The 23,488-nt window shown below is 39.6% G+C and overlaps 1 protein-coding gene across 1 annotated transcript; it reads left to right on the forward strand.

Moving 5' to 3' along the window:
- Positions 1-6,637: 6,637 nt before the first annotated feature.
- On the forward strand, positions 6,638-8,535 carry ndufs6 (NADH:ubiquinone oxidoreductase subunit S6). The gene is made up of 4 exons (XM_061255059.1): positions 6,638-7,286; positions 7,538-7,591; positions 7,805-7,927; positions 8,398-8,535. The coding sequence occupies exons 1-4, from the start codon at positions 7,143-7,145 to the stop codon at positions 8,464-8,466; spliced, it is 390 nt and encodes a 129-aa protein (XP_061111043.1). The 5' UTR covers positions 6,638-7,142; the 3' UTR covers positions 8,467-8,535.
- Positions 8,536-23,488: the final 14,953 nt, after the last annotated feature.

The following is a 23,488-nucleotide window of genomic DNA, read 5'->3' on the forward strand; positions in this document are numbered from 1 at the left end:
AACCAACTACCATATGAACTTAGAAACGCTCTGACTGTAATGTCTTTTAAAGCTGGTCTGAAAACATTGCAATACTGCACTTTACCTACGTGTGCTACTACCTACTTGAGTTTTCAAGTACAATCATTATTTCTTTGCTCGTGTTGTAACCATTGTATTACTGGACTTTATTTATTTTTACCTCCCTTATCTTTATTTTTATTTATTGTCTCTGTTATTGTTTGGGCGGCACGGATGGTGCAGTGGGTAGCACTGCCGCCTCACAGCAAGGAGGTCCTGGGTTCGAATCCCCGTCGGCCGGGGCCTCTCTGTGCGGAGTTTGCATGTTCTCCCCGTGTCTGCGTGGGTTTCCTCCCACAGTCCAAAGACATGCATGTTAGGCTGATTGGAGAGTCTAAATTGCCCGTAGGTATGAGTGTGTGAGTGAATGGTGTGTGTGTGCCCTGCGATAGACTGGCGACCTGTCCAGGGTGTATTCCTGCCTTTCGCCCAATGTATGCTGGGATAGGCTCCAGCCCCCCTGCGACCCTGATCAGGATAAGCGGGTTCAGATAATGGATGGATGGATGGATGTTATTGTTTGTATTTATTAGTTATTTTATTGCCTCTGTTCATGAATGCATGTAAAGCACTTTCAATTACATTCAATTATATGAAAGTGTGCTATATAAATAAACGTGACTAGACTTGAGGGTATCACTGCTGATCCAGTCTATGTCTCAGCAGACTATGGTGAGGACAGGGCAGACAGCTCCAGGGTTTACACACCACTGTGGGGATGAGGACATTATAACGGCAGGGAAACTATCAGGCTGCTCTATCTGAACTGTGACCCTGGGAGAATCAGCAGTATCTATACATTTCTCCAGACATCAGTAATTGCACCCGGTTTTCTTTCCAGCTCCAGAGTGTGTTGTCAGTCATGCTATAGGCTACCTATGAGCCCCATGAATGATGTAAGACCCAGCAGTGGGTGGAAGGCAGAGGCCATAGGCTACAAGGACTTGTAGGCCCTGTGGAGAAGGTCAGGTTCTGATGACCACAAGAGCATCATGAACTCACTGGCCCAGAACTGGAAGGATGATTTCAAGGATGATCATCAAAGCATTCAAGACCTATTTTATGTTCTAGTGTATTTCCCATCGAGAGATCAGCCTTAATGCAGGTTCAGCCTTCCAGGGGTATGTGGATGAATCAGTAAATGTCCTTTTATAGCATTACTTTTATATAATTTCATCAACTCAGCACACTCATGGATAGGCTGGTGGACTCATCACAGGCACCACTTATTAGTAATCGCAATCTTGGCGATTCATGGCAGCCATTTTATGCCAGAATCAATCATCAAAAACCAAAATAAATTCTCAATGACCTGATTAGTCAAAGTAATCTATTCAAGCTAACTATGTACTGTGTTGAACACGTTACATTTTTCCAGGTTCATTTTGCATTCACAATTTTCTGTTTAAACATTTCCTTCAATTATTCATTCAGATAGAGGACAAAGAACCCTTCTGACTGAACGGAAAGCTTAATCACACATTTAGGCAGTCCCTTTGTCAAACTGTTTGATTTTGCCCTGGGTCAGAATGCATAAGTTATTGTGAACCAGCCTCAAGAAGAATTCCACTGTTTGCTTCCACTTCCGCGGGAGGAAACTGTCTAGACCAGAGATGACTCCTGAATTCAGATGATGACAGTGGTAGTGACTGATGGGAAATATGCAGATTGCCTATATACTCACACCGGACTGCCGGTAGACAGTTTCCTCTGATAGAGGTCAAACACATCCATGATAACACCACTACAGCGTGTCACCACCACTCTTCTCTCATCCCTGCCTGGGACATTGAGTTAACAGAGAAATACCTTCAGTAGTGCTTTCAATACACCTAGCAATTCTCATAGAATCATGATGCAAAGTGGATTCTAAAGGCAAAAATATTTGAAATGGGGGAATACGAAAGTTAACAGAGCAATGCTAAGTATTATGAATTGTGAATGAGAGACTCTTAATTGTGTTCACATTTAATCTTCCATGTCAGTCTCTGCTTTGGTAAAAGATGTGACTGTCGGTTCCTCTAATTCTTTTTGTTAGGATATTCTTGCGGCAGACACCAACATCCATCTCAGTGGCTGTCCACATACGACGCTAGTCTCTGCCTTACCCTTGTTTATTTTTAATGACATAATTCTCCTTGCGCAAAGGCAGGGCCTGCTTCAGCGAGCAGCGTAAAAGGCCTTTGTGGGCTTGCTCATCCCGCGTTCAATAAAAGATATCAGGGGAGATCATCAGGCCAGGAGTGTCAGATTAAATGTGTTTTCTTTGTACCACTCAAATCCCTGCAGGACTCCTTCCAATGTACTTTGTCTCGTTCAAAGAACAGTGCTGTCCCCACAGACTGCAGCACGAAGGGTCATTACAAACACCAATCTATATTTTATATGTTTGAAAATGTTTGGAACTAGGAGCAAAAGGCAGTTTATTAAAGTATTTACGCTTTGCTACTATTGGAGCACAGGTTCCCCTCACAATGGGTTTCATTGTGGGGTGCAAAATAATGTTTTCTCACTTCCAAATATGTTATTCACAAAGGTGATAGAGTCCTGAAATGGAGCACTTCACATAAAAAACAAGTGTTGTATCACTAGCTATCACACCTGTCCTTCTAATTGAACCAGATTCATGCCTCCGTGTCCTGGCAAAACAATTGCCGCTACACTCTGACATGATTAGACATAATTAGACTCATTGTATGTGTTTAACTGCTCAATGTACATACAGTACCTTGCTTGACAGTCAATTGGCACAACTGTGGTCCTCGTGTCCACAAAAATCAATAGCAGACTCCAAAGGCAATCAAAAGCCTAAAATCAAGACAAGCACTAAGGAAGTGTTTGAATACACCCGACTAATCAGAAACGGCTGAAAAGCCAACTGTCCAATTACTTTTGGTCCCCTAAAATGGGGGCACTATGTATAAAAGGGGATGCAATTCCTACACCCGATGACCCTCAAATTAAAGCTGCCAGTCTGCACTTTAACTTCATATTCATAATTTAATTTCAAAACCAATGTGCTGGAGTACAGAGCCAAAAGGAACATAAATTGCACCACCGTCCAAATACTTACGGACTTCCCTGTACATGACAATGTAGGTGTATCCTCAATCCATAAAGGTCCTTGGATAAAGTCAACTCAAAGGAAAGGATTTGTGCAATGAGAAAAATACATATGTTGCCTCCTTGTGGAGCCATTCATGTCTGCATGCAAGACCATGTGAAGGCACTAAGGATGATAGCATTTCCACAACCAAGAAAAAAATTGGAATAGGATAATAGGATATTATGAATACTTTTACATTCATATAAATTATGTAGTAAATAATATGGTACGTGTAGTAATTATATGGTGCATGTTACATTTTTTGGTTGTGAAAAATTCCAGACGAATACCAATACATTTGCGTACAGCCGTGTGAATGTGCAATGCAGCATATAATCACTAGATGCCCCAAACATGAGTCCCAGAGAAGTCCCAGAGAATGCATTACACGCTGAAACTTGCTCACTTGGCTTTAAGTGAAATCAAAATAAGCTGAACATTTTCCCTGACATGCACAGTGAAATGAACAGCATGAAAACAAAGCTAAATGAATTCATTAACGCAATGGAGTGCATGCTTCACGTTACGCTGGCTGTGAGAGCGATCCAATTTAAATAGGCGGACATGCCCTGCTGTAATACAGTAGCGGTCCTTCACCCAAATTGATGTTGGCACCCATAAATAACTTTGGCGACTGGGGAACCCTCTATTTTGAAGACATGGAAGTGGAAGAAAAGCAATTTAAGTGGTAATTAGGTATTTCTAATGAACAGCAGTTGTGCAGGTAATATGCTTTTATGTTATAGTAATCTTCATGGATCACTGCATTGCATGAATAAATTCTAATTTATGTCTAAGAATAGATTGCGCATATTCAGTTGGGCTTCCCTTTACATGTGTACAGACTACAAACTTTTAAAAACAGCTCAACCTTTATCATCGTATAAAATGCATTATGACATTATGTTTTATTGACTGGGGGAAAAAACCTGTATGTCTCATGCAAATAAGCATTTGCATTACACATGGGAATTGAACTAGATGGGGGTATAAGCATTAGCTTCAGTGCAAAGAATGATAACAGCAAGCTCAACGGCTGCAGGACACTACATGTAAAAAAAGATATTTCCAAAGCAAAGATATACTAAAAAATAATAAATAAAAACTGGTCAAAAAGATATTTCCAAAGCAAATATATACTCTAAAAAAAACAGGTCAAAAAGATATTTCCAAAGCAAATATATACTCTGTCCAGTAACAACTGTTTACAACTCAAATTCTCACATTCTTTGAAATTTTTAAAAATCCTTTCTAATCAAAACTAAACTAGCCATGATATGCTGAAAAGAATTGGTGCCGTTTGAATGCCAATGCTGAGATATGTTTAACATTGTGCAGCAAACTCACTTCAACTCGATGGGATATGCTCCCTTATTGCCACTGCTATATTGCTGAAAGTGCTTTTCATTGTGTTTATTACATATCATACAGCAGTGTAATGATCTAGGGTGCACCTCATCAGACCCTGAAGTGGAAGTTTAATATGGAACTTTGGTTCTGGAGTTTCACTTCTATTAAACAGAAAGCAATTCCATTATGCGAGACGAGGGCATTGCAGATTATCTTAAACGATCACCAGTGGGTTACAATTCAAAGTATTTTATTTTATTCAGCCAAATAATATATCATTACCCATTTTACATCCATCCATCCATCCATTATCTGAACCCGCTTATCCTGATCAGGGTCGCAGGGGGGCTGGAGCCTATCCCAGCATACATTGGGCGAAAGGCAGGAATACACCCTGGACAGGTCGCCAGTCCATCGCAGGGCACACACACCATTCACTCACACACTCATACCTACGGGCAATTTAGACTCTCCAATCAGCCTAACGTGCATGTCTTTGGACTGTGGGAGGAAACCCACGCAGACACGGGGAGAACATGCACAGAGGGCCTCTCCGCACAGAGAGGCCCCGGCCGACGGGGATTCGAACCCAGGACCTCCTTGCTGTGAGGCGGCAGTGCTACCCACTGCACCATCCGTGCCGCCTACCCATTTTACAATGAAATTTAAAACACGTATGCCTTACATCCCTGACAGCTTATCATGATAACTCATATATTTTGTTTACTGTACAACTGATGGACACACCTTGTTGGGCCAACGGTGTCCCTATAGTACAGCAGCACGGTCTATACAGGACATCGCTGTGTATTTAAAATTTTATTTCAAAAGCTGGTCTTGTTTTATCGTTGTATCAAGTCAAAGCCAACGTGTAACTTTTGTGAAAATACATGGGAAATGCTGCATTCCTGTTAACTTTTTACAATTATTTTTATTATTATTATTTTAGAGCAACAAACTGATCACAAGCAGTGAACCTGTTCCATACACGTTTACCACCAAATAACGTTACATGTCACGGTTCAAATTATCCTTGCCGTTGCTTGTGTCGGGGGTTGGTTTTGCAGAAAACGAACAAGCGTCCCCTTCGACGCACAATGAAGCAGTCCTTGCATCGTCTTTTAAGGGCAGACTTTGTTTTCATCCCTGCAATCGGCTGTACACACTGCAGCTGTTGGCACTGTCCGAGCAAGGGCATGAGAATCTGTCTGTGCGATTCAAAAGCAGGTGACAGGCTGGTTCTTGTTCGTAGAGCTGTGGCAATGGACATGCACCTGTACACACTTGTGGCAGGTGAGACACAGCTAGCAGCATACCTGCCCAGATGGGACAGCTGTCGCGTGAGTGAACTCACAAGGCCAGTCAACATAAGAGGTGTCATCGCTCCACCACCTGAAAAAGTTCAGAAAAGACCGTTAGCTGGCCAAATTACGTTACCGTTACATACTACCGAAGCTTGAAATTCAAACGTTAACAAGTAATGCATGGCGAAAAACACCCTGCCCGTCAACCTAATGCGTTGGCTTGTATCTGACGTTAGCTAAATTAGCTAACGTCCATCCATCCATCCATCCATTATCTGAACCCGCTTATCCCGAACAGGGTCGCAGGGGGGCTGGAGCCTATCCCAGCATACATTGGGCGAAAGGCAGGAATACACCCTGGACAGGTCGCCAGTCCATCGCAGGGCACACACACCATTCATTCACACACTCATACCTACGGGCAATTTAGACTCTCCAATCAGCCTAACCTGCATGTCTTTGGACTGTGGGAGGAAACCGGAGTACCCGGAGGAAACCCACACAGACACGGGGAGAACATGCAAACTCCGCACAGAGAGGCCCTGGCCGACGGGGATTCGAACCCAGGACCTCCTTGCTGCCATCCGTGCCGCCTCAGTTAGCTAACGTTATCTAGTAAATGGTTATACCGAGTTAACATAATCTAATCTGATCTAAACCCAGCTGGTCAGTGAGGTAGCCAATACGAATATATTCCAATGGGATTTTAAACACAGGTATTACAAACTAAATTTAAATGGTGCGGACGGATGACAAGAACACGTACTATCCAGATAGGTAATTTAACAGATGCTAACTAGGCCTTAAACGCTTATTCCATTCGCGGCGCTAGCTGCATTCGTGGTTTTGCGTCAAAAGCCATAGTATTTGGTATTACAAACCTTCAGGACACAAAGTTGCAAACAACCAACCGTTTACCTTTTTACGAAAGTACTAGAAATGTAACCGCGTAGCGAAGTGTTTTCTCCTGGAACATGCGTGACTTTGAAACTCTCCAGAATATCTAGCTAGCTACGTAAGAATTCCGCAGGGTCCTCGTGCTGATACAATATCCTCCCTGGATATTGTACCTAGTTTCGTACCCTGCCAGTCTTCAGAGAAGCACACACTAGGTTAATAGTCAGCGAACTAAGCATATGTAAAGTTAGTAACATCGGTCTTTTGATTAACCTTGCAACCTTGCTATCTATAACGTTAAATTAATTTATTTATTTACTTTTGTGAAATTGGAGCACTAGGACCCAGAAGGCATTTTTTTTGTTGCATGCAGGGGTCGTTGCAACTCGCAAGGCATACTGGGTAGGGTGGACAGTTCGGAAAATATGGCGACTTCCACTCTGAAGCTGTTGTCCTTTGGAAAAAATGCTAAGGTTCTGCTGGCACCGCTGAGGGTGTCAGCGGTCCCTGCATATAGGTATGGTGCTCTAGTTTCTACTTCGGGTGAGAAAATTACTCACACGGGGCAGGTAAGAGAACATTATTCTATATAGCTAACATTAGACTTCACTTAGTGTCGCAGCAAGTCAAGGCTATGTTTGCTAGCCAGGTTAGCTAGATAGCTAAGTAACTTAACGTTAGATTAAATTAGTAACCTAACTAGGTAGTTAAAATACCTAGCTAGCAAACTAACGTTAGCTAACCGTTAATGTTTTGGATTCGGAATAGGTGGGCAAACTACCAACGGTACTCGTTGAATGTGCCATTGGTTTTATTGCAGGTCTATGATGAACAAGATGTGAGAAAAGCCAGATTCGTAAACCGAGTGAAAGAGGTAAGCAGGTTGGTTTACCTTCCCTTTTCACGTTTTAAACGTCAACGTTAACCTAGCAAACTTGACGTAATACTAGCGTAAAAACAGTATATATGTGGGTCACGTATAACGTTATATCTATGCTGTATTGTCCTGATTGCTCAGAGGTCATATCTTTTTATATTTTGGTACCATTTGACACCAACAAGCTCAAGAACGAAACTCTTATTGTAGGTGAATGAGAACTTTGCCATTAAGCTCGTGGCAGAAGAGCCTGTGACCGATGTGGAGGCGAGGGTGGTATCGTGTGATGGAGGTGGAGGAGCTCTTGGACACCCCAAAGTCTACATCAACCTGGTATTAAATCTGCTGTTAAATTTAGTGCAGGATTCCCTGCTCTGAATTAGTTTCCGTGGACACTAGTCATCTGCGAGTGGTTAGGAAGATCGGATTCAGCTTCTATTCCCATCCTGGATTTGTTTCTCTAACAAATATAATTCAGTGTTATCTAGCAATGAATCCGATGCTCCCAGAGTGGCTGATGGTCATAAGTATAAATGAATAACTTAAATTGAATAGCAGTTGTGCACAGAGGATATGTCCCACTTGTCCTCAAGACAGGAACCACATCTCAAACCATTTTATTTCCTTCCTGTCATCTTAACGACACATTTAGATTTTAGAATCTTCCAAGTGGAACAGTCGCTACTGCGCTACCTTGCATTGACATGTATACCTTTGATATTATTGCATGTATTCAGTCATAAAAATGAAATGTCACTTAGCTCAGTTATATTAACTTGTTTGTATCTTTCCTTTGTTCATAGGATAAAGAGACACAAGCAGGCACATGCGGTTACTGTGGGCTACGGTTCCAGCAGAAGCATCACCACTGAAGCATAGCTCATCTTCTCCCTGTCTGTAATCACTTTTTCTGGCTAATAAATTATTTTTCTTCTCTTCAATCTGCTGTGTCCTTGTTTCTGTTTAGAATTTGTTGCCATCATAATAGGATACTGTAGGTGTAAAATATAAAGTAAGTTTTGGTATAAGAGATCTTTCAGTATCCTGTCTTGACTGTAGGCATTTGGAGTTGTTTTTGTATTATTATTTATATTTACTTATATTTTTTCTTATTTTTTCATATGAAGGGCTCATATGAGTGTCAAGTCAAATTCAGAAATAACTCTCCTAAATTAAGCTGTCTCTTATAATACAGTATATATGGTACTGTAGGTGGGTTCGGTCGGATCGATGGCCAGTTGGATTAACAAGAACAAGGAACAATTGATACCTGAGAGGCTCTTAAATCACTAAATTTAGGAGATTTAAGCACAAATCTTCGTTCGTACAATGGTTCTTGCATGAGGCCCCTTGTCTTGCTATCTTTTAGATAATTATGTTATTTCGCTGATGTTTCCACACAGCCGTTAGGCCCTTGAGCAAAGCCCTTAACCCCACATTGCTCCAGGGTGGACTGCTTAGTCTAATCAACTTAGTTGCTTTGGATAAAGGCTCCAGCTAAATAACATGTAACCACATCCATAAAGCATATGTTTTTGTTCCAAAGATTATGGAGCTCACTGTATACAGTACTTTGCACTGTAGTTTGTAATTTCAGTAATCATTTAGTAATCAATGAATTGATCCTTTATTTTGTGTGAACCTGAGCATTTTTCTTTTAATTAATGACAAATAATATTGTATGGCTGAAATGATTAATCCTCATATTGTCATTTATCTGTGAGCTGGTGAGCAACAGGCAGTTTGGTGGCTTCCTCTGATGCTGTGGCTATAAAGTGACTATAATTATTTCAGTTTGACTGGTGCAATGGTCTACTTTCCACAGAAGTATACCTATGGCTTATTAACCATCTAGGATCCTAGGAGAAAGCCAGGTATGACTTTGAGACTCAAAGCCAAAGTTGGTTTTATATTTTCTTATAATAAATGTTGCAATACTTTTATTTATTGTGTAATTGAAATGGAATTGACTTGAACTAACCTGCCTGGCAAATAAGTTATTAAAACTTGATCTGTGTGGTTTCTCTTACTGAACACTCTCTCTTATGCGGATAATGCTTGGATGCCCCCCTCAAGTTGGTCTAGGGAGGGCGCAAATGTAAGCTTATTTTATCATGGCGTATTGCACTCGTAGACCTTTGTCATTGAATCAATCTCCTCCGCTTGGCAGTTCATCCATGTTGAGACTGATAGCTAATGTTGGCCTTCTTGGGTCCCTGAGCCGCTAACATCCATAACTAAAGTAGTAGCTTCCTACACAACCTCTGAAATGACTGTAGACATCTGGCCAGCTTGTGAGTCATGCACATAATGGCCAATGTGACACATGATGGGACCAGCAGATAAGAGTTCAGAGAGCAGTTACAGTACAGGATTCCTTTAGCAATCAAGTTTAAATGATAAATAACAAATCTCATTAGATATATGTTGCGAAAATGAAATGTAATTCTTAACTCAGATTAAATTAGGGTTAATATATAGGCACTATTTTGGAGATTCTTGGTCAGCCCATACCAGAATAAAGAGGAAGTCAGAGTGTTATGACTGTCTTCATAGCTTGGTTTATTTATTGGCTATCCTAGTCTCTCCACTTAGCAGTCACAATTACTTAACCATACAAACCTCTTTTCAGCAACACCAGAAGGACAACCATGCAGATACCTTCACCCTACTCAGCTAAATTCTGTCATTGGGTTTGTGGGGGCTTACAGTATTTATGAAGTGTCGCATGTACATATGCACTGAAGTATGTGTGATCTATTGAGGACATACCCACATACAAATATGGCCCACTTATAAGAATAGGGTACTCTAATAGTTGTCGTAACTGTGACCATCTAAATTATTGGGTTACAGTTACAGTATGTTGTTGGATTTATGTTTGGTATAGAATCCACTGCAATCTGCATTTTCTGATGCAGATTGCAAACTCACTTCTTCAGATTGCATCTTGGCTCCATGCTCATCTTTAACCCTAGTACTCCTATATTCTGTCTTTAGGGTATGACCATATTTTTAAAGTTTTTTAAATGCATTTATTTCCCTTTAAATGGTTTATTATGCATATGCTCCTTTTGTATTTAAGTATTGTATTTTGGTTCTTGGTTAGCATAGTTTACTTGCATTATTTCTTTAATAATGTCCCATAGATATACTTACTGGTCAGGGAATACTGTTTTTCAGATCTATCACCATTACTAATGTATTGTAACTCAGCTGAATACACTTACATTCTCACATTCTAACTTAAGCTGGATAAATGTGTAAGTAACACTGAATTGTATTAGTTTTTAGTCATTGCAGTCACGGTACTGCTAAAATAATCTCTAAATCTCTGTTTACTACAAGTACATTCAAGGTTGTGTAACCATGAAGACAAAAGTCAGCATGAAAGACTAGGCTCACAGCGGTAAACATTTTATTCATTAATAAGCCTGCTTTTTGAGATCCTGTTTTCTTTGTCACTTCTCATTATGCAAACTAATGCTGAATTGCATTATCTGGAATAAATTACAGACAGATACATGTAGAAAAATTGTCAGTATAAATTGAAGATAAAAGATATTATAGTTTTAAAATCTAGACTTCAAATATTAAAGGCAGATATGTTTGTTGTGTATGTAGCTGAATATTTAACAACCCATTTTTTCCCCCTAGTTTTTAAATAAAAAAAATGTGCCTCTCCGGTCACTGTTGTACCATCTGTACCAAAGCAACGAGCACTGCCGGTGTATGTCTAATTCTCCTGTGCGCTGCCAATTAGCCACTGATTATTCTCCAGACTACAAGCAGGTTTGGATGGTGCAATAGGAGAAGGACAGCTAGTACTTACTGGTAGAAGGGTGTGCCTCTCAGTGAGGCTGGTAGCCTGTGATCACCTGCCACATTACTAGGAGTCACTAATGCAGCAGAAACCCATGGAACCCTGACTGATGTTGGCCGACACTCCCCACTGCATTACATGGACAGTCCCACTAGTTAGCTGAATAACTCCTGTCATAGCCAGCAGATGGCATAGCCCAGGCTGTAACCTACTTGTTTAGCCCATCTTCCTATATTCTTAAAATAACGGCATGTTTTGCAAGTCTCATAAAGCCTTTGAAAAGTTTTGTCTGAATTTGACTGACATTTGAGCAACTAAAAAAATATTTTAAAAGCATATTGAATAATATAAATAAGTAAATATATACTGCTAAAATTTCAATTTCTTCTTACTGGGATACTTTAAGCAAAATTAAGAGTATAGATGTTATTTATATATTCTATAACCCTCAAGTGCAGATGGATTTTTTTTTTCATTTGAGCAGTTGAAGTAAAGTGCCTTGTTCAGAGGGACACCTAACATCTGTTCCTGAGCAGCATATTATTTCAGCTTGAATATCACTGAGCTCATTAAACCCTTTCTAAATCAGCCTGAGACTCAGAGCGGCTGGAAAGGGGATCGTGTAATGACGTGCAGACAAAAGGTTAATGGCTCACTGGTTGTGCCAGATCTCGCCAGCCTTTCTCAGCGTTTGTGATGAGCCAAAATAGAATGTCATTATGCTCTTGTCGTGTCAATATGCCTATGAGCCAAGCCATGTGTGGCACGGAAACCTATGGAATATACCACCGCCATTATAATATTCATAAACCTGACAGTTTACCCTCCCCCACCATCTCCTCCCCCTGCATGCCTGGTCTTCATTCTTCGCCTGTCACATATACCCCCTATGCCCAAGGTGACAGGCTCCCCTGTTCATTTCCACAACCTTTTCTTCCCGGAAAATTATCGAATGCACTACTTGATATACTTCATAAATGTTTCAGCTTCAATTTCAAATGACTGTCTAACTGGAACAGAAGAACTAGAACAAAGAATATAATGGCCAATACAAACATTACCATCCTGAACACAATGGTCACATTCATTGGTTAGATGCTGTGAGAGTGATTCTCAACAACCTAAGGTAGTAGCTATGCTAGCTCGCTAGACTAGCTATTTCATGTCAACATACAATATAAAAGCTTGATTAATGGGTATTATATGGGAAGTGACATGTTCTGTTGACACGAAGGATACCTATAAAGGAACCGTTGAATAAAAATGGGAGTGTGATAATAAAGCTGGAGTGGCAAGGCGAAATGTGCTCACTGCTCTTCTTTGGATCATAAAAAACTTGCAGCTTTCTCTTTTTGACAGACTGGCATCATCAGCCATGGTCGGTCTGAACTCACACAGTACAAGCTTCACTTATTAAAACAGTCCACTGGACCCTGTAACAGCTTGAGTCAAATACACCTGAGTTCAGCCTCCACTGCCATATGGGCAGAGTCTCCAGCCAGCCTTGCAGAACCTGCACCCATTGTACTGCTGCTGCACCCCTGTCCAAACCACACAGCGTGACTCTGACACGCCAAGCCCCTGAATGTGTTAGGATAGCCCCCAATCTACCCGCACCGCTTTCAGAATTTCTCTCTTTGCCAACTTCATCGCGGGGCAGGGGTCTACCTCGAAAAGCCATTACCGAGGCTTTTTGTTTCGACCGCTGAATACGATATGCACAATGCATTAATATGGAATGTTGAGAAAAAATGTCAACAAGTTGTGCCTAACTGTAAGCTTTGCTATGGAAAATCGAACCAGGCAGAATCGGCCTGCCGTGAAGTATGACGGACGTTAATATCCCATTGAAAGCAACATGACCGCACTGCAATAAACAATCCTGGACCTGATAGAAGCACTGACGATGACAGGTACAATGATTGATGATAGACCTTATGGTTCAAGGACTGTCAAAGGAGTGACTTTGGAATCTGACGTCCCATTGTATAGCCACAGTTCTGCAGATGATTGAAAGAATGGCTGAAACAGTCGAGTTACTTAGAGCTTCACGTATCCCGAACAGGCACGAGAAAGGCCGGTAAACTAATTAATTCATGGGACCGGACAAACCGCATCAGACCTTCCTTCACGTCATTTCCTCTTTGAAAGAAAGAGGTCACTGTTGGTCTGCTTGAATCACTCACCGATGACTCTATTTTCACGTTTATAGCACCAACTTCAGGGGATGTTTTAGCATGGAGCTGTTTATTAATGAATATTTCTCACTTTTGAATTATGTATTTGTGTCTGAACCAATCAGCTGGAAAAGAAGAGCTGAGCATAAGTGAAACCTGGAGAAAAATAGGAAAACAAAAGCAGCCAGCTGAAAACATTTAGTAATAAAATATATTTAGACATAAAATATGACAATTTGGCGTTATCGTACCCAACTCGTTAGAATTAAGGGTCGGTTATGTTAGCTCTGCATGACCCTGTGAATCTTTGGTGAATGTAGTCATTATGGCTGTAAATGATACTATGATGAACTTAGACTGGTTATAACCACATCCTGCCATAGTATCAGTGGGATTCATTCTGGTACATTCTCACTTTTGCCACAGTTGCCTAGCCCAGTCTGTTCAATAGATAATTATCTATATGGTGAACAACATGCTGCGTCTGCTCAGTATATGTAATTATGCAATTATTGTATGATTATTATGTTCCGCATATTCATTGGCTTCTTTTAATTCAGCACTCATATTACAAATGCACATTTATAATATTTTAAATGCATTTGATTCACCTTGTATTTATTATAATTCACCACCCGTTATTTATTTTGAATACAGTATACAACCGCAAATATCGATTTACTTTTTGTATATGCACATTGTGTTGTTTAATGAAACATAAATGACATAGATCAGAATGACCTGAAAACCTTCGGTAAATGCGTAGATTGATACAGTTGATTCCAAAGCAGTAATTAAATGTTTTATGATTTAATATAATCATATTATGAAGAATATACAGAAAGGAATATGCAGGTGGCCTCCTATGTAATGCTTAAAAGAATACTGCAGAAAAATCTGTACCCAGTGAACTTTGGAATCTATCAGACAGGATTCAGTCTGAAAAGGAGTACAAGGGTGGAAAAATACATGTTTGAAGAAGATCATATATATTTTATCAGCCCTTTTCTCTGTTGAGTTGACTATTCCAAAATTGGTCTATGCATACAAGCAGGCCAGTTCCCACTGGTGCATGTAGGGTATCCAGCTATAGATTCTCAGGGAGAGAAAAGTCAACCAGGCTGACATAATAGGCACTGGTGATGCACTGGGAGTCTGATTCCTATGAATATCTATGTATGGCTCTTTCTGGTCTGTATAACAGTTTTATAACAACGTCTGTTCCATTCTAAATCTTCACAGAGGGTATATTATTTAACTTGGCCCCAAAATGATGATTTGATCAAAAAAATCTGCGTACATAGCATTCTGAATAAAACAAATGTATTCTATTATTTATTTATTATCTTCAACAAAAAAAACCCCAGGGAATTAAGATTTAAATATTGAAACACATTCCATTTCTATTATTATGTATCTTTAGCTGTTTATTTTGCTCTTTGACGTTGACAATTTAATAGGATTATTTTCGACTTTTTCAAATGGTTTAAACGGTTTTTTCAACTGCTGATATTTTTAGTTGTTTATTTGAACATGAAAAAAGCCCTTCTAGCGACAAGCATTAGAAATTAACATCAGCTATACACCTTATGTTAATATGTATCATGTTGTTTTTTAAAACAATTTGTCAATGTTGTTGTTTAGATTAATTAAACACTAAATAAATATAGAAATACCACCGTGGTACAAAGTTAACATGGGCATAATGGTTAACTGTCAGTGGGAAGTCCTTTCACCAGAAGTAGTGCTGCAGTTCTTTCAGTCACACAAACTAACTTTTGGTAGGTTTAGTTTCCTTTCTCTTTTAGAAAATTCAGCTGCAAAGCATGTCTAATTATCTGTGAAAAGAGAAATATTTCTTACTGCAGACATCCGACACAATTTCAACCAAATTAACAACATGACATTATGTTATATTCAAATGCAATGTGCAGTAAATAAATGGAAATTGAAATTGCCCTTGTTTATTATGCATGTATATACAGTATAGGCGATGTATGTAATGAATATATTGCAAGATCTGAAAAGGTGATAAAGGATAAGGTACTTTTTACATTTTTTTTGGGAATTAAAATAATATATTTATGTGTATATATATATATATATATATATATATATATATATATTTTTTTTTTTTGTGAATGAGCTCATTTTATTATTCTGCCACTACATCTTTACCATGTTTTCATCCTTTATTTCAAAGGGTACAAATAAACACTAATGCATTGTTTAATGAATGTCTACTTGTGTTTATCTTCAGATGCAAACACCCTGCCAGCAAAATATTTATTCACTGTGAACTGCAGATTCTTGTGATGTCCTGTCAAACCCAAATCAGTTTACCGTCAACAGCTTAATCAAACCCAGCAAAGAGCTCAGATGGAACAATCAGAGGGACGATATTGACTGTGCCCCCAGGACTGGATTTTAGAAACACTTCATTCTACCATAGTTGGCGTCACAGTCCATATCATATCCAGTGCTGTGACCCCACTAGGGACAACGTGAGTGCCACAGACCGGGGTGTTTAATTGGTGAAAGCCTAGACAGCCAGTTCCAGTCCTCTTTACTTGGGGATACATCTGAATAATGGCCTCTCACTTTCGGTTCCTTCTCTGCAGTGTTCTTGTGGACATTTGTGCCTGGGTCCGTACGTGCTAGTCCATCAGACAGCACCATGCTACAATTGGACTTTTTATTCTGCACCAGGGCTCTATAACCATAGTCCTGGGGCCTGTTCCACGAAGTAGGATTACTTGGGTTGGTCAGATAACTGAACTGAGTAAAATCCGGATGCCCCCAAATCTGGAACATGGGCTGAAGTAAAAAGAACGGTTCTGTGCAGTTATCTGGCTGTCTGAAGTAATCCTGCTTTGTTGAATAGGCCCATGGAGGGCCTCCAGATATGCAGGTTTTTATTTACATCATATTATCACAAACAAGCTATAAACCAGTTGAGGGGGTTAATTGCATCATCAACTGCTTTATTTGATCAATTGTGCTAAGGAAAAGGGGAAACTAGCACCAGAGGTGGAAAGTCCAGGGGCCACAATGTAAAAATCCTGCCATATTTTTCCTCCACCCATGAACTCAGCCAGCTGATTTCAATAATTACAGCAGTCCTACACCTGGCTAATTACTAAATACAGGGAAACTGGGGAGGACCTTTACTTTCTGAACCTGGATTTTCCACCTTTGATCAGCACACTCTTATGTCCTCCAGTACTAGAGTTGGACAGTGAACTGTAGCTGATTACACCAGTGGCACTCTTGCGGTTGGAAGGTGACAGTGTGCAGGTTTTGTTGCTACTCAGCAGTTAATAATGTAAGAGAAGTTGGTTCAACTACATTTGGGCAAAATCCCTACTTACTCCTGAAACTGACAATGAAAATCTTCATTAAAATCTGAATGAACTGAGATCCATATGGTTATTAGTGATATTGGCTTCTTGGATATAAAGACTACATGAATGAATGGAGCACATAAAATCAACATTTATATGGTATATGTAACATTGGACCTACTCAAGAATAAGATGTGCATCAGAGGAATTGTGAGATCTTCTTCTCCAATTTATTTTTCTCCTGATCCTCCTTCCAATAACACAGGGAATATTCAAAATGTTTAATAGGCTCTACATGACATTATACCTTTCTAGGCCCGCTGAAGTGTTAGTGATGTGACCAATTACCCCAGCAAGTCACTGGTCTTGGAAATTTCCTCTTTTCTGAATTGATTGTGGGGATTTTTGGCATTTGTGGAGCCACACGAGCTTGTGTGTGTGTGTGTGTGTGTGTGTGTGTGCATATATGTGTGTATGTGTATGTGTGTGTGTGTGTGTGTGTGTGTATGCGTGTGTATATGTGCGCACATGTATGTGTGTGTGCGCGCATGTATGTATGTGTGTGTGTGTGTGTGCATGTATGTGTGTATGTGTGTGTGTGCATGTATTTGTGTATGTGTGTGTGTGTATGTGTGCACATATGTGTATGTGTGTGTATGTGTGTGTGTGTATGTGTGCACATATGTGTGTATGTGTGTGTGTATGTGTGTGTGTGTGTATGTGTGCACATATGTGTGTATGTGTGTGTATGTGTGTATGTGTGTGTGTATGTGTGTGTGTGTGTGTGTATGTGTGCACATATGTGTGTATGTGTGTGTGTGTGTGTGTGTGGGAGAGAGACTGAGGAAGCGTGACAGTGGTCACACGCAAGGCTGCATGAATGTTAATGCACTGTGATGTCTGGGGAACAAATAAGTGTTCCTGACATGATACGGGGGCATGGGGGTGGGGCAGAGAACAGTGAAGGGGCTGGGGCTTTAATGAGGAGAGGACCCTCCACAGACCCCTCCTTCAGCCTCCACAGCGCATAAAGAAGCAACTCACTCCTGTCTGCAGCCCAGCCATAGGAATACCCAATTCAACAGATATGTTGTTGTTGTCATTTGTCCCTCCCGGATCCTCAAACGTAACAGTACAAGAAGCTATAGAGATGGAATCGTTTGCTTTCCGAAGACAGTTCACGCACAGGTGACTCATCAAATTTCCCCAACAAATAAATTCCTCTCCACACAAAGTGGGGGAGCAGAACACCGAACGTGAGGCTGGGGGGCTTTTCACTCGATTGAGTTACACCCGCACCACAGAACATCTGCTGTAGGTCTCCCATAAAAATCACTCAGCTCAATATTCTGTTTCCCAAGGTCCAAAGATTTGGACTGACAGGTTCAACTTGCCATGTTTTCACACTACATACTGTGGACAGAGGCTGCATTCCCAGAAGGTGTCCGTACATTTGGCATGAGTGCCTTGGGTTTTTAAAAGCAGGAATCTTAGCCTGCATGAGTAATTTCAGGGAAGAGCCTTAGACTCCAATTATCATATATCAAAACACTCCCTTCCCCAGTAAGGGGAGATTGAACTTTTACTGCAGATATGAAATTATATTTCTCTTGTGTTATTCATGTTTCTGGTGTGTACCATCCAGAACCTTCTTTTGCATCATATGAAGGACCTGTTTGACTTTCTTTTTGTAAATGATGCTACGCAAAAACAAGGACTAATTGAAAGTTGAAATTGAAAATTTGTTGTACATTGTACATTGAAACTTTGTTGTTTGTTGCTCTGGATAAGAATGTCTGCTAAATGCTTTGTAATGTAATAAAAAGTAAAAATAAAATAAAATAAAAACTTGGACTTGCTTTATTCACCCAATACTTTGACCTACATCTATTTCCTGGTATGTAGCAGGATTTTTTCTAGATCATCTTGCATATGTTCATGTTTACATGAAAATCCAAAGTGCTTTACATAAAATACATTTACCTATAATCAAGAGAATTAACATTAAAAAACATAGTCAACTAGTCAAAGGAAAAGAGAAATATCTTTGAGCCCACTTGTTGGAGTTGGAGCCTGTGTTAAGTAATCTGTAAGGCTGTTCTAGCATTTCGGTGCATAATAGCAGAAAGAAGCGACACCAGATTTAGATTTTTCCCTCAGAATTGTCAGATGACCTTGGTGACCTGGTCGTCTCATAACTCTGAAGCAGATGAGAAATATACCATGGAGCCAGGCCATTGAATGCTTTATAAACAATGAGTAAAATCTTTAAATCAATTCTTTTGGACACAGCAAGCCAGTGCAACGATCTTAGGACAGGTGAAATGTGATATTGTTTTGAGTCCCAGTCAGAACTCATAAGGAACCCATTTTGGGCAGAGAACAGAGCTGTAGCTAAATCATTAGAGGCACAACCAATAGTAATACTTTACATGTAAACCTGCTTAGCAGTAAATACAAAAACCCACAACAAAAAGTAGCATTGTTAGTGCAAGAGGGAAATTATAGAATACAATACTGTAAGCTGTGAATTGGTTTGATGATATGGTTTTCATTGGGAATCATTTCAAAGGGATCATTGGCTCAAATTCATATTTTTATGCTGGCATCTTCATCTGCCCATTAGCTACTCCAAGCATACACATTCAATGCAAATTGTAACAGATCATATTACAGAGAAATGTTCAACTTGCCCTTTAAAATATGCTTGTCATTACGGCCATGTTTTCCCTAGCTTACTGGATTTTGTTGTCAGTGCCAGAAGATATCCTTCAGTGTAAAACAAACACAGTGTCAACATTTCCCATAACAACTGGACATGATTATATGACATGGTCTGGGGCAGAATTTCATGTTAACTACACAGTTAGAGCCTTGTTAAAATATCTCATGTAAGTGTTTACAACGACAGATGTATGCTAGTGTACCTCACAAAGGGAGTTACTGAACTGACTCAGTGAATGAAAAGAAAGTTGTTGACGTGAATATAATGTTATTTTTCTAAATGCAATGTGATCACATCTTGCTTCAGATAACACACAAAGACCTAAATAATGAATATGTTTTCCTGTTTTTCAGCTGGTGCTTGGAGAGTTGCCCTGGTTGTTTAGAAATAGGCAAAGGGGGTTCAGACAAATGGTAAAGTCTCACTACTCTAGGGTGAACAGCAAGAGGAAGGCAATCTCTATCAGGGACCAATTTGTGGCTCTGGGAATCACAAGTTGTTATAGCCCTTAGCAAATCCCTTTCAAAAACATTCTATTCACAATATTATGATTTTTGATAATTATTACATACTTATACTGTACAGAATTCACAAAAAAACTTAACCCTGATTATATCCTACAGGGTTATAATTATAACTATTTACTAGTAACAATATTTTGGTAGCCAAAATATATTTAAGTTTTTTAAAAATGAAAAAAATAAAAATAAAATAAATAAATAAATGATCATCCTCAAAAGAACAAAGAGATGTTTAGATGTTGTATTTTGAAGATCTTAATATTCCTACTGAGATTTTTTTGACAGAAGAGAAACTCTTGTGCTTGCTCTTTGCAGTGACATCACATCAGTGCTTGTAACTGTCTTGTGCAGACAGGGTTTGCAGAGTAGGATACCGTAATGGCAGGTTTCATTAGGGATATCCTCTGTGGCTCAGAGTGACTTCAACCGGCACTTATTCCACTCAGACTCTTTAGAAAGGGCGTCTCATGTGTACCCAGGCAAAGCCAGGCACCCCCGAGCCACTGAAGAAGCAGGACTAAAGATATTCTTTTTTCTGTGTTTGGTTTTTGCTTCATTTTTGGGTGAGTGGTGCAGATTTAGAGACATTACTCCATCCAGAATTAAAAATTCATATAATAACCTTTTAAAATTTATTTTGAACAATTGATCTTCCAAGTTGGAATATTCAATTGTATTTATATTTATATATGGCCGCTTCATTGCCACATCCTTCATCATTTCAGGAGAATGCATTCTAGAGCAGTGTTTCTCCACTCCAGTCCCTGGGACCCACTTGCCAGAAGGTTTTGTTGTAACCAGGAACTCACACACATGATTTAATAAATCAAGGGGATTTTTGGTGGTTTGATTTGGCTCAGTCATTAAATCAGGTGTGTGAGTTCAAACATTTAATCAAAGCCAGTGTCCTTCTGGTAAGTGGGTCCCGAGGACTGGAGTTGATGACCTCCAAAGCTGGCGCGAGCTACTTTCACTCTGCAGACCACAGGTGCCCAGTAGAACGGAGGAGTCGCTGTTGACCCAGAACGAGGGAATAAACCGTCAGCTGAAATCTGCATGGCCATGCAGGACCTCCAGCTTCAGACAAAACTGGCGAGGGTTTAACTCCAACCTGTGGAATGTACAACTACACCTAGGACTTGTGCTTTACCTGAAGGAATTACCTGAGTGCCAGAACTTAACTTTGAAAAGTAATACTTACATTGGGATACAACATTGTGGACACTCGCTTTGATTAAATGTTTGTATGTTGGTGATTCCATTGCAAAAAGAGTTGATGGCTGTTACATTTATATCTAAATGTTATACATATAGTTCTTAAATATTACACAATCATGAACTATTTAATTATCTATTGGCAGAATGGTGCCTCTGACTTCCAGTGGGTGGAGGAAGGAAAGGCCACGTGTTATTATTTATACTCTTAAATGTAATTTATTTATGCAGTTGAATAAGAATTGAATTCACGCATGAATCTGCCTTAAATTATTAAGGACGAAATAGTTAATTTAAGGCACTGGCAGATTTCTCCTCAGTTCTTATTAAATCTTAATAACGTTTCCCGCATCCCAGACTCCAGGACTACAAGTTACAAGTTAAGAGCGCGGGTTTTCTTTTTCTCCGTTCTATTTTACTTTTTCAATTAGAATGTGCTTGTAGAATATGTTCTGGTGCAACCTTGGTGGTTACAATACATCATAGATATACAATAACAACTGAAAGACCATACTACCCGTGTACTTGTGCCGATGGAAATACTTGCTTGTCATTGTAATAGCACTATCAGTAATTCACTGCACATTTATACAAGAATGCGGGTAGTGAATCTGTAAAACCATGGCAATACTGTACCTTGTAGGCACGAGTGACTGGTTTTATTGCCCATATCTCATTTGTGTGATTCGCCTGTTCAGCTCTGACATGACCGTTGAGTATTACAATTAATTGATCCATAGAGCCACAGTTGGTTTGATCATTTCAGATGATTTGCAATCAAAGCAAGACATTTAAAATGTGGGACCTAAAGTGTGCCGAACCCAACCTTTCAAGAAACGACGTTACAGTTACGTTATAGTTTTTTTTGTCTTAACTACTCATAGAGTACTTTCAGTACCACTCCTTTAATTCTTATAGGGGAACATTCACAGTATAAATATCACATACTGTATATGTGCCTGATGTAGTAGCCTATTGTTTTTGCTGTGTTGGGGGAATTTTAAAGTTATGTGACCCTACAATGAAAATTAAAAAGACCTATCGTTTCTTAAGAGACTACATTTTCATTTTAAGTATTCCTGGAGAATATCCTTTACCAAGAAAAGGTGACATTTGCATATAGAAAATTAAAGTTCAATTTTAAATGTTCAAGTTGCGACCTTTATTCAACGTTTAAAGGTCTCTCCTTCTCACTCTCAAAAAAAGTGTTGTGTCGAAGACCATTTGCCTCTGTTGGACGTTTCTCTCCCTTAAGTCCAAAAAACCGAACATCATTAAAAGACTCAGGTCGATAAAGCTTTTAGATTTGTGAATGTTTTTTTAAGGGTCCATTTCCCGCGGCTAAGCACTGTTAATGGAGCTTGAGGAATTATCTCATGACTCCCGGATTGAGCGTAGTTTATTTCACCGGCCAGGTCCCTTGTCGGCCCTGTCAATTTCACTTAATGAAAAGTAACGCCTCACTGATTACAGTTTTATTTGAGCTCAATATAAAAAGCGCTGTTAATTTAACATCTCCTCCTCTGTGTGTTTGAATTTACCATGGCTGAATTATTTCCCCCTGTTTAACCCCCCCCCCAGGCAACTCTCCCTCCCTCCCTCCCTCCCTCTCTCTCTCTCTCTCTCTCTCTCTCTCTCTCTCTCTCTCTCTCTCTCTCTCTCTCTCTCTCAATTGATCTGGAGTTGGTGGGCTTTACATTTCAGTGAAGTGCAATGTTTTCTAATTTCCGTGAATTACACATTTTAGTGTTCAAGAATACGCCAAACAAATAAAATAAAAACAGTGAACCAGAAATGTGGGTTCTGTGGTGAAAAAAAAAAAAAAAAAAAAAAAAGGATTTACGCACACAGTCGTGTCCATAGTATATGTAACTTCTTACAATTATTATTTAATTCATGTTCATATTTACTCCATAGAGTACATCATTCTAAATAATTTAATGTGGGTACTTTTCGAGACTAATTTGTGTCCTTAAAATCCACTGTTCTGGACTTTTTCTCAAATGTTTCCGGGGCCTTTTTCGCAATATTCTCAGTATAATAAAGAGAGCAAACATTCAGGAGCTTAGTTTAGCTTAGCTGCTCATTT

Source organism: Conger conger, chromosome 9, assembly GCF_963514075.1.
Source record: "Conger conger chromosome 9, fConCon1.1, whole genome shotgun sequence".
Lineage (NCBI taxonomy): Eukaryota > Metazoa > Chordata > Actinopteri > Anguilliformes > Congridae > Conger > Conger conger.

Bases quoted from the DNA above. Each gene is read 5' to 3' on its own strand.
- ndufs6 (XM_061255059.1), top strand. From the start codon at position 7,143: ATGGCGACTTCCACTCTGAAGCTGTTGTCCTTTGGAAAAAATGCTAAG. The intron at 7,287-7,537 runs GTAAGAGAACAT...GTTTTATTGCAG, and splicing joins AAATTACTCACACGGGGCAG to GTCTATGATGAACAAGATGT. The intron at 7,928-8,397 runs GTATTAAATCTG...CTTTGTTCATAG, and splicing joins CCAAAGTCTACATCAACCTG to GATAAAGAGACACAAGCAGG.